The 20,487-nt window shown below is 43.2% G+C and overlaps 1 protein-coding gene across 3 annotated transcripts in view; it reads left to right on the top strand.

Moving 5' to 3' along the window:
* The window catches only part of LOC143286918 (oxysterol-binding protein-related protein 8-like), an 82,324-nt gene that overhangs the window by 25,728 nt on the left and 36,109 nt on the right, over positions 1–20,487 (top strand). For all 3 annotated transcript variants that reach the window (XM_076594867.1, XM_076594869.1, XM_076594868.1), the window contains 5 exons: positions 456–548; positions 1,512–1,700; positions 11,624–11,746; positions 14,807–14,891; positions 16,158–16,285. In XM_076594867.1, coding sequence (XP_076450982.1) covers positions 456–548; positions 1,512–1,700; positions 11,624–11,746; positions 14,807–14,891; positions 16,158–16,285 — 618 coding nt within the window. The remainder of the gene's footprint in view (positions 1–455; positions 549–1,511; positions 1,701–11,623; positions 11,747–14,806; positions 14,892–16,157; positions 16,286–20,487) is intronic.

Below are 20,487 nucleotides of genomic sequence, written 5' to 3'. Positions count from 1 at the left end.
TTTGCAGACTTGTTGATGATACCCTAAGGTTACTGTGTGAAACTTTTCAATGAATTTGGTTTCTCTATCACTGAGAAAATACTTATCAAAAAGCGGTTCACTTTTTTAGGACACCCGATATGTGCTTTCTTTCAGGCTACACACAGTGGTATATGCATGTTGTTGTTTTTTTTCCCTTTCTGACATTACACAGTTGTATATGTGCGTTCTTTCAGATACACCATGTTATATATATGTGCGTGTGTTTTATTTCATCATTGCATTGTGTTATTTGCTTTATTTCAGACTACACACTAAGACTATGCACAGTGGTATGTGCTTTCCTTCACACAGTGGTGTGTTCATGCTGTTTTTCAGACTGCACACTGGTATGTGCTTTCTTTCAAACTACACACAGTGGTATATCCGTGCTGTTTGCACAGTGACTATGCACAGTGGTATGTGCTTTATTTCAGACAACGCCAGATAAAGGCGTTTTCGGAGGAGGGACCACAGAACCATCCATGCCAGTCTTCTTTGACAAACATTCCAAGAGAGATGCTTATAAGGTCGGTGCTGTCACCACTCAATGCGTTTCTCCTCCCCACTTCCCACTTCTCTCTGTCTCTTACATCTATCTCTTAGATAATCTGCTTGTTTTTCTTTCTTTCCTGCAGGTACAGTGTGTTTCATGTATTAACATCAAAGGAATATTGTCATCATCTCCAGACCAATGATGTGCAGATTTTTTTCAAAATAGGTCAGAATCTTTCCGGGCCTTCCCAAATACCTTAGACTGAACAACATGTTACAGTTTTCCACCCCATTTGCTAAGCCTGTAGATGTGTGTAATCGCCGTGGCAAAAGTGTGGTAGTGTGTGAGTTTGCGTAAGTGTGTGCATGTATGCCATGGGAGCTGGTGGTGTGTGTGTGTGTGCTTGTGTGTGTGTGGTGTGTAGATTGTAGAAGCTGTTGAAGGTATTTGTGTTAGTATGTGTGTAGGGTGTGTGTGTGTGTGTGTGTGTGTGTGCGTGCGTGCAGGCTTAAAAAGAAAAATAACAAAATCACCTTGATTACTTTCAGGCTTAGAGAAGCACATAGGAATATATCTGTATAATTACTTTCTTTGTTGCAAGTTTTTACCCTCCTTTCAAGATTCCCATCGATCAAGATGGGACTCATTTCTTCCAGCCACAAAACAAAGACTAGATTTTGTGTTATCAGTGTTTGCTCAGCTGAAGTCAGTATTGGGTACATTCAATCAAATAACATCTCTGTTGAAAGAATACTGGTGAACCGGGAGCTCTGTAACTGTGTTGAAGACCTGCAGCATACAGCTGCCTTCATCGCAGAGACTGGGGTGTCCATCTGACGAACGAGAAGAAGAAGAAAGAGAGCTCAAAACAGTTGTTTGTTCTAAAGAAAATAAATGAATATATAAATGAATAAATGATGACTTCTTTATTCATGATAAAGAAAGAAGAAAAAAAAAGCTGACCACGATTGTTCCTGACGAGGTCGCTGGCTTGCAGGCCCAGAAGCAGACGTACCGCAGTCAGAAGAAGGAGGCAGCCAAAGAACTGCTGAGCACCATCACAGACCCAGCCGTGGTGCTGCTGGGTGACTGGCTCAAGGTGCGGGGCACCCTCAAGTCTTGGACGAAGCTCTGGTGCGTCCTCAAGCCTGGCCTCCTCATCCTCTACAAGAGTGATAAGCACAAGGTACTGTGTTGTATTACTGGTTCTCTTTTGTCACAGCAGATTTTGTCTGTGTGAATTTTGGGTTGCTCTCTCCAGGAAGAGTGTGTTACAACAGTGAGAGTGTCACCTTTGTTTTGTCTGCCTGCAAGAGTATTTGTTTTCCTGTCAGAGTGGATTTTTCTCCAGAATTTTGCCAGGGACAACCCTTTTTGTTGTTGTTGTGTGTTGTTTTTGTGTTCGCTAAACGCATGCTATACACGGGACCTCAGTTTATTGTCTCGTCTGAATGACTATGGTGGGGTGGGGCAACAGCACAAGTACTGGTTGTCAGTGTTGTTCACTTTGTTTTGTTTAACCTTTATTTATACATTTTTTGGTTCATTCTGTGTCATATATTTTATTACTACCCATTATGGCCTCTGGCATGTACTGCAGCAAGGAAAAACCACCACTCTTGTCTGTTTTGGGCCAGTCTCAGAATGGTACCATAGGTGTGCTTCAAGGCGCACATTCTGGTTAGTATATAGTATGCTTACTGCCTTACTTGAAGTAAGACTTTGTGCAAGGCTGGAGGTTATTGATGTAAGTATTACAGGGGTATTGGTATTAAGTATTGAAAAAGGTAATGTGCATGTTGAATCAGTTGTGGGACCAAACAAGTGTTGGATTTGTGTCTGTGTGTGTTTGCGTTTTGATGCATTTATACCTAAATGCTTTGTTTCACACATGACATAAGAGCTGAATGCTTTGTGTCACACTTTGTGTCACACATGACATAAGACTAAGTGGTGAATACTTTGTCTCACACTTTGTATCACACATGAAGTAAGAGCTGAAGACTTGGGTCACACTTTGTATCACACACGAAGTAAGAGCTGAATACTTTGTGTCACACTTTGTTTGTGTCACACATGAAGTAAGAACTGAATGTTTCTAGAGATGCTGAAAGTAAAAGACATTAACTTAACTTTTTGAAGACATCTTTCACTCATGCTGTGATTTCTTGTGACACACTATTGTTATAACTCAGAAGAATAGTCCCCAGAGCGAAGCATGTCATACAAAGGATACGGTTTTGAGATTATTGGAATATGTTCTCTTTTCATGGGGTGGGGAAGGGACATTTTGTGACATGTAAGGTATTCAATGGCAGGCCTGTAACAGGTAAAGATTACTTGTAGTTTAAATAACAAACAATGCCACCAAAGGTCAGGCTACAGTTTCAACCTATGATATTTGCAGACAACCTTGATCAGTCTCCAATGTTAAACAGGAAGTGACACACTTTAAGGGGCAATGTTCCAGTTTTCCAAGCTCTCAGCCATGATTTCCCTTTAACCATTGGGCTTCTTTTGGAAAATGTGTGACAAATGCTAACCAGTGTCAGCTGGTCGTATCCCAGTGAAGTGCAAAGGTGCTTATCAACACATGGTTTGCAGGACAGCAAGGAATTAATACTTTCTTTATATGTTTTGCATTATTATTTATTTACTTGTTTCTTTAATCCAGGACCATTTTGTGAGCCAGTACATTTTGTAAAAGGGCTCAAAGTTTACAAAAATAGGAACATAATGTTTTACATTTTACATATTTATTTTTGATTTTTTTAAATTTGGTATGTTTTTTTTAATTTTTTATAAGGGCTCATCAAAGTTTTGAAAACCTCTGTTATGCATGTAGTTTTTCATGAACAGTATTAGTTAGCAGAAATAAAAAGCAAAATGTTGACATACTGTTTAGTTAATTTTTTTTCATTTAATTTTAATATTTGATTTCTAGTAATTTTGTCTGTCATGTAAATGGATGTGGTATGTCATCATGAGATCACAGTGTTCTCTGGTGTGTTATGGTGTCTTGGGATTGAGTTTATGTTGCTTTAAGTAAGAGCTGAATGTAAAATGAGACATATGAGGTAAGAATAGAATGCTTCACATGCTTTATGAGTTGAATGCTTTATTGGACTCATTTCAGGATGTTCAGCAATGCATGCACCCCCCCCCTCCCCACCCCCCCCCCCCCACACACACACACATACACACACAAACACAAGACAAACACACACACACACACACACACACACACAGAAGCATACACAAAGACCCTGACCTCCCGTTGACTGTGAATGATTAGTTTGTGTGTGTGTGTGTGTGTGTGTGTGTGTGTGTGAACTGAGAGACAGAGACAACGTTATCAAAATTATAATTCAGCTGCCATGAAACCATAGATGAAGGAATGTAAACACATATGCTTGTGGTAAACCGGCAAAATAGGTTTGGCACTGCATCTGTTTAGACATGAGCATTTTATACTTAGAATACATGTGCAGTGAACAGAGAGAAGAATAGAGGGGACTGTCATTAATCTTGATAAACATATGTGATAAAAAATGTATATAAAATTTGTGTGTAATTGTATGCATGTGTATGTGTGCTTGTATGTGTGATGCCGTGCTGATCTGATACTCCTAACTCACACTCACTGTGTGTGTGGGTGTGGGTGTTTGGTTGTGGTTGTTTTTGTGTGTGTGTGTGTGGGGGGGGGGGGGTGTTTGTGCATGCGTGTGTGTGTAGTTGTAGTCTTCACTTTTATGGCTTTCCACAACGGGTGCTCTTTGGATGTGTGTGTGTGTGCATGTGTGTTTGTGTATGTGTGTGTGTGATGGTGTATGCATGTATGTCTGCATGTGCTTTTGTGTGTATGTTAAAGGGACCTTAATGTGCATTGTCTCTATGTGTGTGTGATGGCAAGGCAACCATATATATATATATATATATATTCGCATGCGACAGTGTAGTGACGGAAGAAAGGGAATTTTGGTCAACTTGACCCCTCGAATACGTCATGATTTTCGTGTTTTTTTTTCTTTCTTTCTTTCTGTGCGTGCGTGCATGTGTGTGTGCATGTGTACGCGCGCATGAGTGTGTTCCTTCCATCCCTTGTGGTCAGCTCAGGTTGTTGTTTTCTTTTTCTCGTGCATGTATACCTGCACGTTATTAAGCTGAGCTACAGGTCTGATAATCAAAAACTCACCTGATGTCGTGGGCATCGGAAGATGCTTCAGTCACTGGCAGTTGCACCCAGTCAGGGAGAGGTTGTTTCTTTTCTAGTCCTGCTCCATTCATTTTGGAGTGTGAGTTTTTTTCTGATTCAGTTCGATTTTGGGACCTCCAGTACCACTGCATATTCTGGGTCCATGTCCGACCAGGAGGTCTGGAACTGCGTTCCAGTTCCAGGGATTTAATCTCCCTTATGTTTTTTTCCCTCACGAGCTCTTGAGCTCCGAAGTCAGGCAATTCCGGAAAGTTCTGAGGGGTTCCGGCAGGTTCCCCGGGTACCCGTGGTTTTCCTTGATTCTTGCAACCCACCTCCCCGAGCCTCCACCGTTTTCCTGGGCGCCTGCAGCCTTCCCTGGTGCCCGAGTTTTCCTCTGGTTTGTCGCTGGAGTGTCCCTGATGGGCATGGGGATAGACTGCTGCCTTGCTGGATGATCTCAGTGCATGGCCTGTCTGCATGGGGATTGGGACTCTTGGTGGTTGCCGGAGGTTTGTCCGTGGATTGGACCATCGGGCTCAGAACCAACGTGAACCAGACATGGGTGTGCATGTGTGAACGCAGTACTGTGGAGTGCTGAGGGCAGGATGAGGCACATAGGACATCCTGGTCATCCACTGCATCCGTTTCCATCTCCAGTCGTCTTGACCTCGTCTTGCCACTGGATACAGATGGTCTCGGACAAGAGAGTGAGGTCGACGGTGCGCAACTCCTCCTCACTATAAACAAAGTCATCGCGCAAGTCATCAGTCATCCTTCATCCCATGCCATCATTTTCCCCAAGCCCTGTGGCGACAGGCGAGCGACGAAGCGACAGGTGTGGGTACACTGGCAGTCGTAGCCGCGGACCTGCACACAGGCGGCTCAGGCCATAGGGTCGTTTTTCACCGACTGGAGCAGCGATGGAGATCAGCAGCCCCCTGAGCGACTGAGCAGCCCTCTTCAGGACAGCACTGCTCACCTCCATGGCATGAGGAAGGGGCTAGAAAAGGTGCCCTAAACATTGCCTGCTCCACACCACCCTAGTCAGCATACTGCGGATGACGGGGACCCTACTCAAGTGGTCGACACACAAAGGAAAGAAAGAAGAAAACAAGGAGCACCCCATTGACCATTGCCACATGGAATGTGCGGACTCATCCAGACCACAGAGACGCACAGCACTCATTGCGAGTGAATTAGCCAGGTACAACATCGACATCGCTGCCTTAAGTGAGACCAGACTGGCAGAAGTAAGGTGAACTCTGTGAGCGAGGCGCGGGCTACACTTTCTTTTGGAGTGGTCGCGGACCTGAAGAGAGACGTGAGGCTGGAGTTGGCTTTGCAGTGAAGACAACCCTTGTTGGCAAGCTGGCTGGCCCCCCGAAAGGAGTGAATGATCGCCTGATGACGATGAAACTCCCTATATGCAACGGGAAGAAGTTTACCACCATTGTCAGCGCCTATGCGCCCACCATGACCAACCCAGATGAGATCAAGGACAAGTTCTACGAGGACCTGAACGCTGTCATCACCACTGTTCCCAACACAGACAAGCTCATCATTCTTGGTGACTTTAACGCGAGAGTTGGTTGTAACAGCACCTCCTGGGAAGGAGTGATTGGGAAGCATGGGGTTGGTAACTGTAACAGCAATGGCCAACTACTTCTCCAGACATGTGCTGAGCACGACCTTCTTATCACAAACACCATCTTCTGCCTCCCTACCCGTAACAGGATGTCATGGATGCATCCTCGCTCTGGGCATTGGCATCTCATCGACTTTGTCATTGTCAGGAAGAGGGACAGGCAGGACGTACGAGTCACGAGGGCCATGTGCGGCACCGAGTGCTGGACAGACCACCACCTTATCGTCTCCAAGCTCAACCTCCGCATCCAACCCAAGAGACGGCCTCAGGGCATGAAAGCACTCAAACGCCTGAATGTCAACAAGCTGGAGCTAGACAACATCAAGCAGAGCTTTGCTGACACCCTGGAGGAACGCCTTGAGTCCACTGTGCTGGACAACCAGAATGTGGAGGCAGCATGGGGCACACTGCATGAGACGGTATACAACACTGCCATGGAGTGCCTGGGGCCTTCTGTCAGGAAGCACAAAGACTGGTTTGATGAGAACTGCACTGAGATCAAGCAGCTGCTAGAAGACAAACGCCAAGCCTACAGAGCCCCCATTGAAGATCCCAAGTCACAGTCAAAGAAAGACATACTGAAGAGCGCATGCAGCACCATCCAGCTGAAGCTGCGGCAGATGCAGGATTCCTGGTAGAGCAACAAAGTTGAGATCCAGGGCTTTGCAGACAGGAATGACATGAAGAACTTCCATAACGGCCTGAAAGAAGTCTACAGTCCCACCACCTCCGGATCTGCTGCACTCCTCAGTGCTGATGGTTCTACCCTGATCACTGACAAGGACGGGATCCTTGAGAGATGGGCTGAACACTTTGACAGTGTACTGAACCGCCCCTCCACCATCAATGATGAAGCCATCGACCGACTCCCCCAGGTGCCAGTCAGTGAGTCATTGGATGCCATTCCAACTTTGGAGGAGACCCAGAAAGCTATCCGTCTGCTGTCCAATGGCAAAGCCCCTGGCTCAGACTCCATTCCTGCTGAGGTCTACAAAGAAGGTGGTATGGCGCTGACTGAGAAGCTTCATCAGCTGTTCCAGCTCATCTGGCAGCATGAGGCAGTTCCACAGGACTTCAAAGACGCTTCCATCATACACCTGTACAAGCGCAAAGGAAATCGTCAGGCCTGTGACAACCATCGTGGAAAATCCCTGCTGTCCGTCGCAGGCAAGACTCTGGCCAGAGTGCTACTCAACCGTCTCATAGCGCACCTTGAGCAAGGTCTCCTACCAGAGAGCCAGTGTGGCTTCCGGAAAGAACGTGGGACTATCGACATGGTGTTTGTTCCAGGAGAAGTGTCAGGAACAGAACGCCAACCTTTACTCCACCTATGTCGATCTGACCAAGGCCTTCGATACTGTTAGCAGAGATGGCCTTTGGAGAATCATGGCGAAGTACGGATGTCCCAGAAAGTTCATCACCATCATACGGCAACTACACGATGGGATGCTGGCCCGAGTCCAAGACAACGGAGAGACTTCAGAACCATTCCCTGTCTCCAACGGAGTCAAGCAAGGGTGTGTTCTTGCCCCCACCCTGTTCAATCTCATGTTTTCAGCCATGCTGACAGATGCCTTCAGAGACGCTGACGTAGGCATTGGCATCAGGTACCGCACAGATGGTTCACTCTTTAACCTCAGGAGGCTTCAAGCAAAAACCAAGGTGAGGACAGACAGCGTCAACGACTTCCTGTTTGCTGATGACTGCGCTCTCAACACTGCCTCCGAAGCTGACATGCAACACAGTGTTGACAAGTTCTCTGCTGCCTGTGACAACTTTGGCCTCACAATCAGCACAAAGAAGACTGAGGTGATGCACCAGCCAGCTCCAGGAAAGCCTTACGTTGAACCAAACATCATCAACGGGCAATGACTGAACGCAGTGGACAAGTTCACATACCTGAGCAGTACACTCTCTCGAACAGTTGTCATCGACGACGAGGTGAATGCCAGGCTCGCCAAAGCCAGCGCTGCTCGCAGACTCCACAAGAACGTTTGGAACAGGAGAGGCATCACCCTGGAGACGAAGCTCAAAGTATACAAAGCCATAGTTCTCACCACACTGCTCTATGGATGTGAATCATGGACGGTCTACAAACGCCACGCCAAAAAGCTGAACCACTTTCACATCACCAGCCTCAGAAAACTTCTCGGCATAAAGTGGCAAGAGAAGATCCCTGACACAGAGGTGCTCACTCGTGCAAACTTGGCCAGCATCTACACCATCTTGATGCAGGCCCAGCTGCGCTGGGCAGGCCATGTACTTCGCATGCCAGATCACCGGCAGCCGCCACCATCCCCTGTCCACACTGCGTCAGAACCTTCCGGGTGCGGATTGGCCTGACCAGTCATCTGCGCACCCACAGAGCCCAACCCACCCACCCCCAGGATGACTAGATGGTCCTCGTCGATCCCGACGGACGAACCACACACCACAAGAGGGGTTCAGTGTGTGTGAGTTCTAGCGATTGTTGTGTTTTGTTTTGTATGTTTTTTTAATTTTCTCTTTATACTTGAAAAAGACGGTTCATATAGTGATGCGAATTATGGGTAGCAGGTTAGTAAGATTTGGAGGGGGTGGGGGGGGGGGGGGGGGGGGGGGGGGGGGGATTAAGGGAAATAGTTGTTAAGGCCTCACTGCTGTTTCGGTTGTCAGTATGTCTGTGTGAGTGAGTGAATAAAGTTTTATATTGTGTATGAATTCTTGGTGTTGGCTGCACTTAATTGAGCGTGCGAGGATCCGGAGACCCATTTTTCTTAAATTTTCTTTAATTAGATTGTGCAGGGCCAGTCGGGTTGTAGATGGGTCCTCAACCTTTACCAGTCACGTGACATATATGTTTTTGTGCATCGATGCCATCATGAAGGCTGACCAGTAGTGTCCATTGTCTGTGTGTGGTAGCAGAGCAATCCATATATGTATAGGTAGGTGTGCATTGATGCCATCATTAACTCTATGGAGACGTAGTTGAATAGTTCATGTAGTTTGCTGTGACAGGCTATTTTGGTCATATTTGAAAAATTCAACATATTTTCACACAGAGACAAAGACATACAAATTATGTATCACTAGAAAGTTTTCTATCTCTTCTTTTAAGATTTTAAAACAGTTTTTTCATTACCTGCTGCTAATTTTTTTTTTTAATATTTTAAATTATGTCACTAAATACTGAAAAACAGAAAAAAATTGAAAAATAGGTATACTGTACTCACCAGGCATGTCATATCCATCAGCTAATCCACACAGAAGAATAAGATGAATTTTTCACACAGTAAAGTTCCCTGATTCTTATGAATCAGTTTGAAGTTATATGTTGCACAAGAAACTGTTAAAAAATATATAAAAGATCACAACACTGGAAAAACAGAAAACAAAACCCTACAAAACCATCACTTGAAAACAAACCAAAAAAACCCCCTGTTTACACATTACTGCTGCAGCTAACTCGTTACCTGCTGTAGTCCTTGACTGTGTGAAACACTTCAAAGCATGGAACAGCACAGAGGGGCAATTTACACTGTTTGCATCTGATTGTGGTGGATTTTTTTGGCATTTTTCAGTTGTTGATGTGACGCTCCTTGTGCTTTCAGTTTGGCAGGAAAACACCCTGTCTGTGTTTCCCTGGTCTGCTGTTCCTTGGTGGGTGGAATGTTAGCAGGCCAGTGACTGCCTGGCCTCGGTCTCCCTGCGTTTTTCAGATCTCCTCCTCATGCATGTAAAGTGTTTTGAATTTCTGTAACAGACAGTGCTGTCAAGAAAAAAAGGAGAAAAAAAGAAGAAAAGCTTTTGCATGTATTTTGGGAAAAAAAAAAGCAAAATAAACATCAGTAATATTACACAGCATATACACATGCATAATAATTCAGGAGTGACAGTATAAATAACACACATGCACAGACACGCCCACGCATAATACACTGACACACCCATTGCACAGACACCCACACACACACACAATTTGATAAGTGTACACACAGAAAATGATAATTTTACATTAATCTATACAAATTATTCATTAAAAGTTGTAAAAATCAACATTATTTACACAAGAAATAAAGTAACAACAATATCAAATTGTAAACACACTCACCTCAACAGGAGTGGGTGTGTCTGGAAAGTCTGTTAGAGTTCAAGGGTCCCAGTGAAAGGTGCAGCCAGTGGGAAGTCTGTCAGGTTTTTTACCCACTCATACATGTATTCTTGTTCCTCATCATCAATATCTACAGTCATCAAGTCATCTTGTCCTGCAGTATGGCTGCCACTTGCGTCACTGTCGATTTCTGTCTCAGCATCGTAGGGGTCAATCAGCAAAGTTTCGTCATCACTTTCAAAATCATCATCTGGTACTAACTGAATGTCATCATCATCAGAAAAATCATCAGAGAATTCATTACCAGTGTTTAGGAGGTCACATTAAATGTCTGATCCTTCTTATGTCACAAGTTCGACCGCCTCATGCAGAGAGTATGTTCGCTGGGCCGCCATCTTTGCTCTGTAAGAGCTGACCTTTGACCCGGTCATACGATTCACGGTCAAAGGGAAAGAACGGAGTTTTTCCAAGACTGGTCCCTCAAGAAGTCTGATTAGTTTCCCATTAATTGAACACTGCTGAGTGTATGGGGTTAAAAAAAAAAAAGGATATCTGTCGGATCTTGCACTTCGGCACGTTGTTCTCCAATGAGTTAAAGCTTGCCACTAGTGTCCACTGTCTCTGTGTGTGTGGTAGCAGAGCATCCATATGAGTGTGCATTGATGATTCGGTGGCATTAAAGCTGACCATGATTGTTAAGTGTCTGTGTGTGTTTGTGGCAGAAGGGCAGCCATACATGCATAGGCGTGTTTGCATCGATGCCATCATTAAAGCTGACCACCCAGTGTCCAGTGTCTCTCTGTGTGTGGTAGCAGAGCATCCATACATGCATATTTATATACGTGCATGCAATGCCATCATAAAAGCTGGCCACTAGTGTCCAGTGTATCTGTGTGTATGGTAGCAGGGTAGCCATATATGTGTAGGTGTGCATGCATCAATCCCATCAATTAAGCTGACCACCAGTGTCCTGTGTTTCTGTGTATGTGTGGTAGCAAGGCAGTCATACATGTATGATTATTATGTGTGTGTGCATTGATGGTGTCATGAAAGATCATCACCAGCGCCCAGTGTCACACAGAGCATCCATACATGTATAGGTGTGTGTGTGTGTATCAATGCCATCATTAAGGCTGACCATTAGTGTCCAGTGTCTGTGTGTGTGTGTGGTTGCAGGGCAGCCAGTGGGTGGGCACCATTCTGCTAAACACCTGTCAGTTACTGGAGAGGCCCTCCAAAAAAGATGGCTTCTGCTTCAAACTCTTCCACTCCCTGGACCAGTCCGTATGGGCCACACGGGTAAATACTACTGCTGCTACTACTACTGCTACAATGATTACTGATAGTAATAATGATGATAATAGTTATAACAACAGCAACATCAACAACAAAATATTTACAACAAAATTAACACTATTATTATTGTTATTGTTGTTATTATTATCATCATCATCATCATCACCATCATTGTTATTATTATTATCAATAAAGGCAATGAACTCTTATTCAGCACTTTTTCTAAAATGGAGCTGAAAATACTTAACATTAAAAAAAAACCCACTTCATAAACTGTAAATGATGAAATAATACAACAAATCAGTTTATGCAAACTTAAAACTGACATAACACAACTTGTCCAACTCACTTGATGTCTAGCACACACATACACACATAACATGGACAGGATGCATTTTTTAAAATTGTGTTGGACAAAGATATCAGTATTGCTTAAATGGTGGGTACATGTCCTCGCTCATGTTGGTCTGCATGGCAGACTCCTCAGTGGTGGTGGATTGATTGGCTGGGTTTGTGGATTGGCTGACTGGCTCTACTGGGTGGATTGGTTGACTTGTGGACTGCTAATGGGTGGATTGGTTGACTGGACTGGTAATGGGTGAATTGGTTGACTAGTGGACTTCTACTGGGTGGATTGGTTGACTTGTGGACTGCTAATGGGTGGATTGGTTGACTGGACTGATAATTGGTGGATTGGTTGACTGGACTGGTAATGGGTGAATTGGCTGACTGGTGAACTTCTACTGGGTGGACTGGTTGACTTGTGGACTGCTAATGAGTGGATTGGTTGACTGGACTGGACTTCTAATGGGTGGATTGGTTGACTGGACTGGTCATGGTTGGATTGGTTGACTGGACTGGTAATGGGTGGATTGGCTGACTGGACTTGTAATGGGTGGATTGGCTGACTTGTGGACTGCTAATGGGTGGATTGGTTGACTGGACTGATAAAATATGGATTGGCTGACTGGTGGACTTCTACTGGGTGGATTGGTTGACTTGTGGACTGGTAATGGGTGGATTGCTTGACTGGACTGCTAATGGGTGGATTGGTTGGCTGGACTGGTAATGGGTGGATTGGTTGGCAGGTGGATTGGCTGACTTGTGGACTGGTAATGGGTGGATTGGTTGGCTGGACTGGTAGTGGGTGGATTGGCTGACTGGTGGACTGGTAATGGGTGGATTGGTTGGCTGGACTGGTGGGTGGATTGGCTGACCGGTGGACTGGTAATGGGTGGATTGGTTGGGTGGTGGAATGGTAATGGGTGAATTGGCTGGCTGGTGGAATGGTAATGGATGGATTGGTTGGCTGGACTGGTAATGGGTGGATTGGCTGGCTGGTGGAATGGTAATGGGTGGATTGGCTGACTGGTGGACTGGTAATGGGTGAATTGGCTCGCTGGTAGAAAGGTAATTGGTGGATTGGTGGGCTGGTAGTGGGTGGATTGGTTGGCTGGTGGACTGATAGTGGGTGGATTGGTTGGCTGGACTGGTAATGGGTGGATTGGTAGACTGTTGGACTGGTAGTGGGTGGATTGATTGACTGGTGGACTGGTAATGGGTGGATTGCGGACTGTTAAAGGGTGGATTAGCTGACTAATGGACAGCAAAAGGGTGGATTGGCTGACTGGTGGACTGTTTAAGGGTGGATTAGTTGACTAATAGACAGCAAAAGGGTGGATTGGTTGACTGGTGGACTGTTAAAGGGTGGATTAGCTGACTAATGGACAGCAAAAGGGTGGATTGGCTGACTGGTGGACTGTTTAAGGGTGGATTAGTTGACTAATGGACAGCAGGAAGGTGGATTGGCTGACTAGTGCACTACAAAACATTGGACTGGCTGACTAGAGAGTGTTGTGTGTGCATTATATCTGATCGATGTATGATTGTAAACTGGTTTGAGAGGTTTAATAGGGCAATAGTAATGTGATTGTTAATATGATTGTTATTTTTTATTTTATCTTATTATTATGATTAGTATTTGTATCATTTATTATAATAAGTGTGTGGATAGACTGACTTATAAATGATGGACTGATTTGTGGACTACTAAATGGTGGATTGGGTGACTAGTGGACTTATAAACAGTGGATTGATAGATTAGTCAGCTAGTGGTCAACAAAATGGTGGATTGTTGACTTGTGGACTACAAGATGGTGGAATGGTGTGACTAATGGACAATATATGTTGGACTGGTTGATTGGTGACCAGTGGACTTCTCGATAATGGACAAATGAATTGACTGACAAGTGGTAGATTGGTTGATGAATGTATTTCTAAGTGATTGACTGGCAGATTGTTAGACAAGTGGACAGTTGAGTGACAGAATGATGAATTGGTTGATAAGCTATTACTGTTGTGGACCAGTGGATTGGTTTACAAGTTTACTTCTAAATGATGGACTGGTGGATTGACAAGTGGAAAACTAAATAGTAGACTGGTGAATTGGTTGACTAATGGGCTATCAAGAGCTTGTGTATAGTCTATGGAACTGCATATGTTTGGTCAGTAGACCTTTGTTCTGTAAATCATGTTTCATATATCTCAGAATGTTTCTGTTTTATTAAAGAAAAAAGTTAATGTTTGGTCTGAAGACCTGTTTCTTTCTTTATGATGTTTCATGGAAGTAAGATGTTTATTTCTTAAAGAACTGCATCATTGTATACATTTGCTTTTTATGTAAATTTGTATGTTTGTTTATGGTTTATAAGAATCTCTTTGTTTATGGCTTAGAGAACTCTTTGTCTTTCATTATGTTTTTAGAATTATGTTATGATTTTGAGAACTATATATTTTTATGGTTTAGAGAATCCTATGTATTTGTTTATGGTTTACATAACTATGTTTGTTTGTTTAATGTGTACAAAACTATGTTTATATTTCACAGAACTGTGTATGTTTGTGCTTAGCCAAACTATGTATGCCTGTTTTTTTGTAATTCAGAAATCTCTGTTGTGTTTGTATGCTTCTTTGTGTTTTACAAACCTCTGTATGTGTGTGCTTTTGTTTCACAGGGCTTTCTATTGCGTTTGTTCATTCCCTGTTTTGTTTCCTTCTTTGCAGGGTCCAAAGGGAGAAACGATTGGAGCCTTTGTGCAGCCCCTGCCCTACTCTTACTGCATCTTCAGGGCTCCCTCAGAGTCTGCAGGTGATTGGGGACTGGTCTGCAATGTGTGGGTCTGTGCTTTGTGTCAGGGTGACTGGCCTGAAATGTGTGGGTCTGTGCTTTGTGTCAGGGTGACTGTCCTGAAATGTGTAGGTCTGTTCTTTGTGTCAGGATGACTGGCCTGCAATGTGTGGGTCTGTTCTTTGTGTCAGGGTAACTGGCCTGAAATGTGTGGGTCTGTTCTTTGTGTCAGGGTGACTGGCCTGAAATGTGTGGGTCTGTTCTTTGTGTCAGCGTAACTGGCCTGAAATGTGTGGGTCTGTTCTTTGTGTCAGGGTGACTGGCCTACAATGTGTGGGTCTGTTCTTTGTGTCAAGGTAACTGGCCTGAAATGTGTGGGTCTGTTCTTTGTGTCAGGGTGACTGGCCTGAAATGTGTGGGTCTGTTCTTTGTATCAGGATGACTGGCCTGAAATGTGTGTGTGTGCTTTTTGTCAGGCTCACTAGCCTGAAATGTGTTGGTCTGTGCTTTGTGTCAGGGTGACTGGCCTGAAATGTGTGGGTCTGTTCTTTGTGTCAGGGTGACTGGCCTGAAATGTGTGTGTGCTTTGTGTCAGGGTGACTGGCCTGAAATGTGTGGGTCTGTGCTTTGTGTCAGGGTGACTGGCCTGAAATGTGTGTGTGCTTTGTGTCAGGGTGACTGGCCTGAAATGTGTGGGTCTGTGCTTTGTGTCCGCTGTTACGTGGTTGCCTGTCTGACTCCCTGTGTGGGACTTGTGTGTGTTCATGTTTCATTTAATGCTTCATTTTGAAGTGATGTGAGAAGGGTGTATTCATGTGTATGTGTGTGTGTGTGTTTGGAGGGGAGTGGAATTGGGGAGGAAGGGTGTGTGTGAGTGTGTTTGTATGGCTACTCTGTAAACATTGTATATTGTGTGCATCATTTAGATGAGAAAGTAAACAGAGGTCCCGTGTATAGCATGCACATAACACATGTAAAAGAAACCCACGGCAGCAAAATTAATGGGCTGTCCCTGGTAAAATTCTGTGAAAAAATCCACTGATTGGAAAACAATACACTTGCAGGCTTTGTAATACAATACAGTACCATAACAATGTTCCTTCAGACAGTGGTGTGGGCGGAGGAGGTCATCTGTGTTCTGTGTTGTGGTGTTGTGTGTGTTGTTGGTCCTTCAGACAGTGGTGTGGGTGGAGGAGGTGGTCTTTGTTCTGTGGTTGTGGTGTTGTGGTGTGTGTACTGTTGGTTCAGACAGCACAGTGTGGGTGAATGGGGTGTGACTGTTTTCAGGGAAGTGCTGGATGGATGCCCTGGAGCTGGCCCTGAAGTGCACCAGTCTGCTGAAGAGGTCCATGACGCGCTTGGACTGTGCCTCCGACACAGCCATCGACTACCACCCCACACTGCCACAGGCCCAGGTCAGTGGTGAGGACCCTGGGGGTATTCAGACTGGGTTTTAGGTATTGGGATATGGTATTTATGTGCTCTTATTTTGTATAACACACTATTGTATATTGTACTGTTTCATGTGAGGCGCTGAGAGCCCACCTATGGTGGGTTTGCACCATATAAGTACAATATAATGTTACTGATATTTAACATTTTAAGTATTGTGGCATAGGTGTTGTGATTTGATTTTATCATTTAGTTACTGTGATGATTTATATGTATGTTGAGTGTTGTGTGTGATGGTTTTGTGTGTGTGTGTGTGTTCATTTATAAGATTACTGTTAGTGTTTGGTTAGATGTCTATGCAGGTTTATGTTTGTAAGTTGTCATTTTAGTCTTTAATGCATGTTTTGCTCTTATTCTTTAAAATGTACAGCACAAGTGAGCCTGTTTTACATGGAAAGGCACTGTTTAAAATAAAATGTTATGACAAGTACAGTGAAGAAGAGTGGTGGAGATGTGTGTTTTGCTTGGTGTTTTTGGTGTTTTTTTAAAAACAGATTTGCTATGGCATATGTGGGTCAGTCTGTATGCTTTGACACCTCCTTGAAACTGAGACTGAAACTGTGTGTGTGTGTGTGTGTGTGTGTGTGTGTGTGCATGGACCAGTTTTGTGCTTGGTGTTGTGCTCAGTGTGTTGACTGGACAATTTCTGTCAACACCTGTCAATTTCGGATTGAATGCTTTGCTTATGTGTTCTTCCCTGGGTACACTTGACTTTGTGTCAAATGTTTTTTTGTTGTTGTTTTTTTTCTTTTTTTCTTTTTGCACTCTTTCTATTAAGGCTACATACTTCAGTATGTTCTGATAGAGTTCTGCTGCTGAAGTGTGTCAGTAATGTAGAATAAATGTCTCTTCCTTGTTTCCTAGAGGCACTGTGGCAGAATCGGTTAGGTGTTGGACTTCTGATCCAGTGTTGACCAGTGTTCTAGGGTTCGAGGGCCTGTTTTAGTATGGTGTTGTGTCCTTGCAAAAGGCACTTTACCCCCAATTTTCCTCACTCACTCAGGTGTGAATGGGTACCTGACTTCAGTAGGGGAAGGTTAAAACAGCATAAGGAGAGGCCTTCCTGTGCCAAGCCCTAGACACAGTGAATATGAATTCACTGTCGTGATGGCCGTTGCCATTTTTTACCTTTTCCCATTTCATTTGGACAAGCACTTTGGAAACCATGAAGCCCATGGGTCTTTGAAGTCTCTTGAAATCAGGGCATTTTCAACTGTCCCAGAATAATGAATAAGATGATTTAGTTTGTAATTCTTTCTTTGGTTTTGCAATAGACAGCTGCTGAGCAGGAAAGTGTGGAATGTTTTGTAACCGAGAGGAAAGAGGGTGCAGTAAACTATCAAGAAACATTGTACAGAAGTCTTCTGTGATGTTGATAAAGAATAAGTTTTGATATGGTCATTTTGTTGAGTAATTTTGTAGTTATTACTGTTACAAATGCATGTGGAATGTAACGGAATTAATGTGCTCAACCAATGTCTCTCACAACCTCATTTCATATGTGTAATGTCACTTGTCAGCCTGCATTATGTACATGTTTTCTCTCTCACACACCACACGTACTCGTCAAGTTACAAGTACAAAATCAGACCACTTCATGGTTGGTAGTGTTTGCCAACTCAAATTAGTTCCTTTTTTTCACAAACAAAACAAAACATAGATATTTTTCCACATATTAATTTTCAGTCCTCATCAAATCTTAATAACATATTCATATTTCTATAGGTTAATAATCAACAGTTTATAATCATACACTCCACAACAAGATTCACCTATCAAACACCATCACTCCTCCAGTCAAAATAGAGTCTCAAAAAATAGCCTTTTCTTCTCTTGAGCAGCTTCTGGTCCAAGTTCACATCAACCAAAAAAAAAAAAAAAAATGTATATATATATATTCAACAAAAACTAAAGTCTATTTTCATTCCCATTCTCACTGTTTCTCAGACATATACACCAGCTCCACTATCAAATACCATATCCACATCAACTTATTTCTTCCCTCACTCTCTATATTTCTCACACCATACTCATCACTTTGCTTGAATCATCCAACACACTCAACTTAATGTCCTCTGCTTCCAAAATTAGCAGGTAATTATAAAGCCTCTCTTTTCATATTTCAATGTCTTTTACAATGTAGGAAATTTTATATGGCTTTCATATCATATCATTAATGCCCTCTGCCAAGCAGGTAAGTTTAAAAGATTTCTTTACACATTTTAGTGCCCTCTACAAAGCGGGTAATTTTACAAGGCTTGTTATTTCTCACTGCCCTCTTCATGACAAAGAATGAAGGTGGAACAGGGACTCACACATCAGCATTCAGCTTGCCAGTGGCCCAACCACCAAAATTAAGCCCGTCCAAGGCTCTCCGCTACAAAAACGTATTTACAACCAGAAGTTTCCCCATGAACTGGAAATAAACTATCTCCACTAAGTTTCTGCTCCCTGTCAAATTCACCCTATTTTGTGACAAAGCAAAATTTTGTTACTGATGACAAGGACACTCCCTGCAACAACAGCGAAAAACACCACACGACAAACAACTCCAACTTGATTTCCAAAGCACATTCACAATACTTTGTCAACCAAACCCAGTACCAAAAAGCTGAAATATTCTTTAATGCAACCGAAACATATTTACAATACCTCTTTGACCAAAATCAATGTCAGAAAGCTGAAATATTTTTCAATTCAACCGACCTACCTCCATAGTTTTTCTTATAACTTTCAATATCCAAAGATCTAAACTATGTCAAAGAAGTAAACAGCCTGGACTCGCCTACAAAAACGTAGCAGGTAACTGATTGAGTCGGTTTTGGAGCAGGGTGTTCACATCTCTGCCAGATTTGGGAACCGACTGACCATCCAAAATACAAAACATTAAAAAAAATAATTCCTCTCTACTCCACAGACTCAGAGCAACTCCAAAACACCTTCGTCACAATTACAGATGTGTGCTAGCAGTGTAGCACTGACATGTAAGAAAGCTCTGCATACACTACACTACACTAGACTACACTAGAACACTACACTACACTACACTACACTACACTACACTGCACTACACTCCATCTTTTTTAATCTGACTGGAAATCATTGGATTAATGAAGATGTATGCAGAGCTTTCTTACAGATCAGTGCATTTCAGTCTGGATACACAAGTAAAGAGGACTAGTTATTGGTCATAAAAAAAAACTGTAAATATTCATGGGATTGAGTCTTTCTGGTCAGTTTATGCTTCTCCTCCAGAACCCAGTTTATGTAGTTTATATTCTCTTGCTGTGTTTCTAGCAGTCTGTGTTCTCTTGCTGTATTTCTAACAAGCATGACATTGAAAAAAAAGTATTTAAAGATTGGCCATTTTAGATTAACCTGATCATCATTTAACTAGGCACATTACAAATGGTTAATCTGTCCTGAGATTGTTTCATTCAGCATCGTCTGTACATGTTTGTCATACTATGATTTGACTTCTATGTGTCTGTGCACATGGTCATTTCACATCATGATATCATTCCTGTGTGGTGACTGTCATATCACATCATGTCACTACTTCATGTTCCATGTGCATAGTCACATCGGATCATTATGTGATGACTCTGTTTTTGTGGCCACAACTATTTAAGATCACGCTATGCTAACAATATATTGTACCCATATGACGCAAACTACCCAAAAAATGAGCTGTAACTAAGTGCGAGTGCCTCACATAAAACAGTACATCTACGATAGTGCAGTGTACACACAAGAGCACATGAGGACATACAAGTGAAAATCAAAATCTATAAATACAAATACAATACTACAAATTGCAGATATGAATGGTTAAAGAAAAAAGTCACAAAGTATGCCCTACTCACTCTCACACACGTGTGCACACACAGGGTAAACAAGCATACACATTACATGAAGACTCCAGCGGAGGGGTGGACACAAGGGGAGTGTAGATGGTAGGAGGAGACAGACAAAGGACTGTGCTTCATCACATCTAAAGGCCATTTTGAACAGGTAGACATCATTGCTTGGTTTTTGTGTCCACAGTCATTTCAGATCATTATGTCATGGCTCTGTGTCTGTAACCAGCCATATCAGATCATGTTGTCATCGCTGTGTTTATGTGACACAGTTATATCAGGTCATGATGTCACAGCTGGATGTC

Source organism: Babylonia areolata, chromosome 10 (assembly GCF_041734735.1).
Source record: "Babylonia areolata isolate BAREFJ2019XMU chromosome 10, ASM4173473v1, whole genome shotgun sequence".
Taxonomy (NCBI): domain Eukaryota; kingdom Metazoa; phylum Mollusca; class Gastropoda; order Neogastropoda; family Buccinidae; genus Babylonia; species Babylonia areolata.
This window is presented reverse-complemented; position numbering and strand designations above follow the sequence as displayed.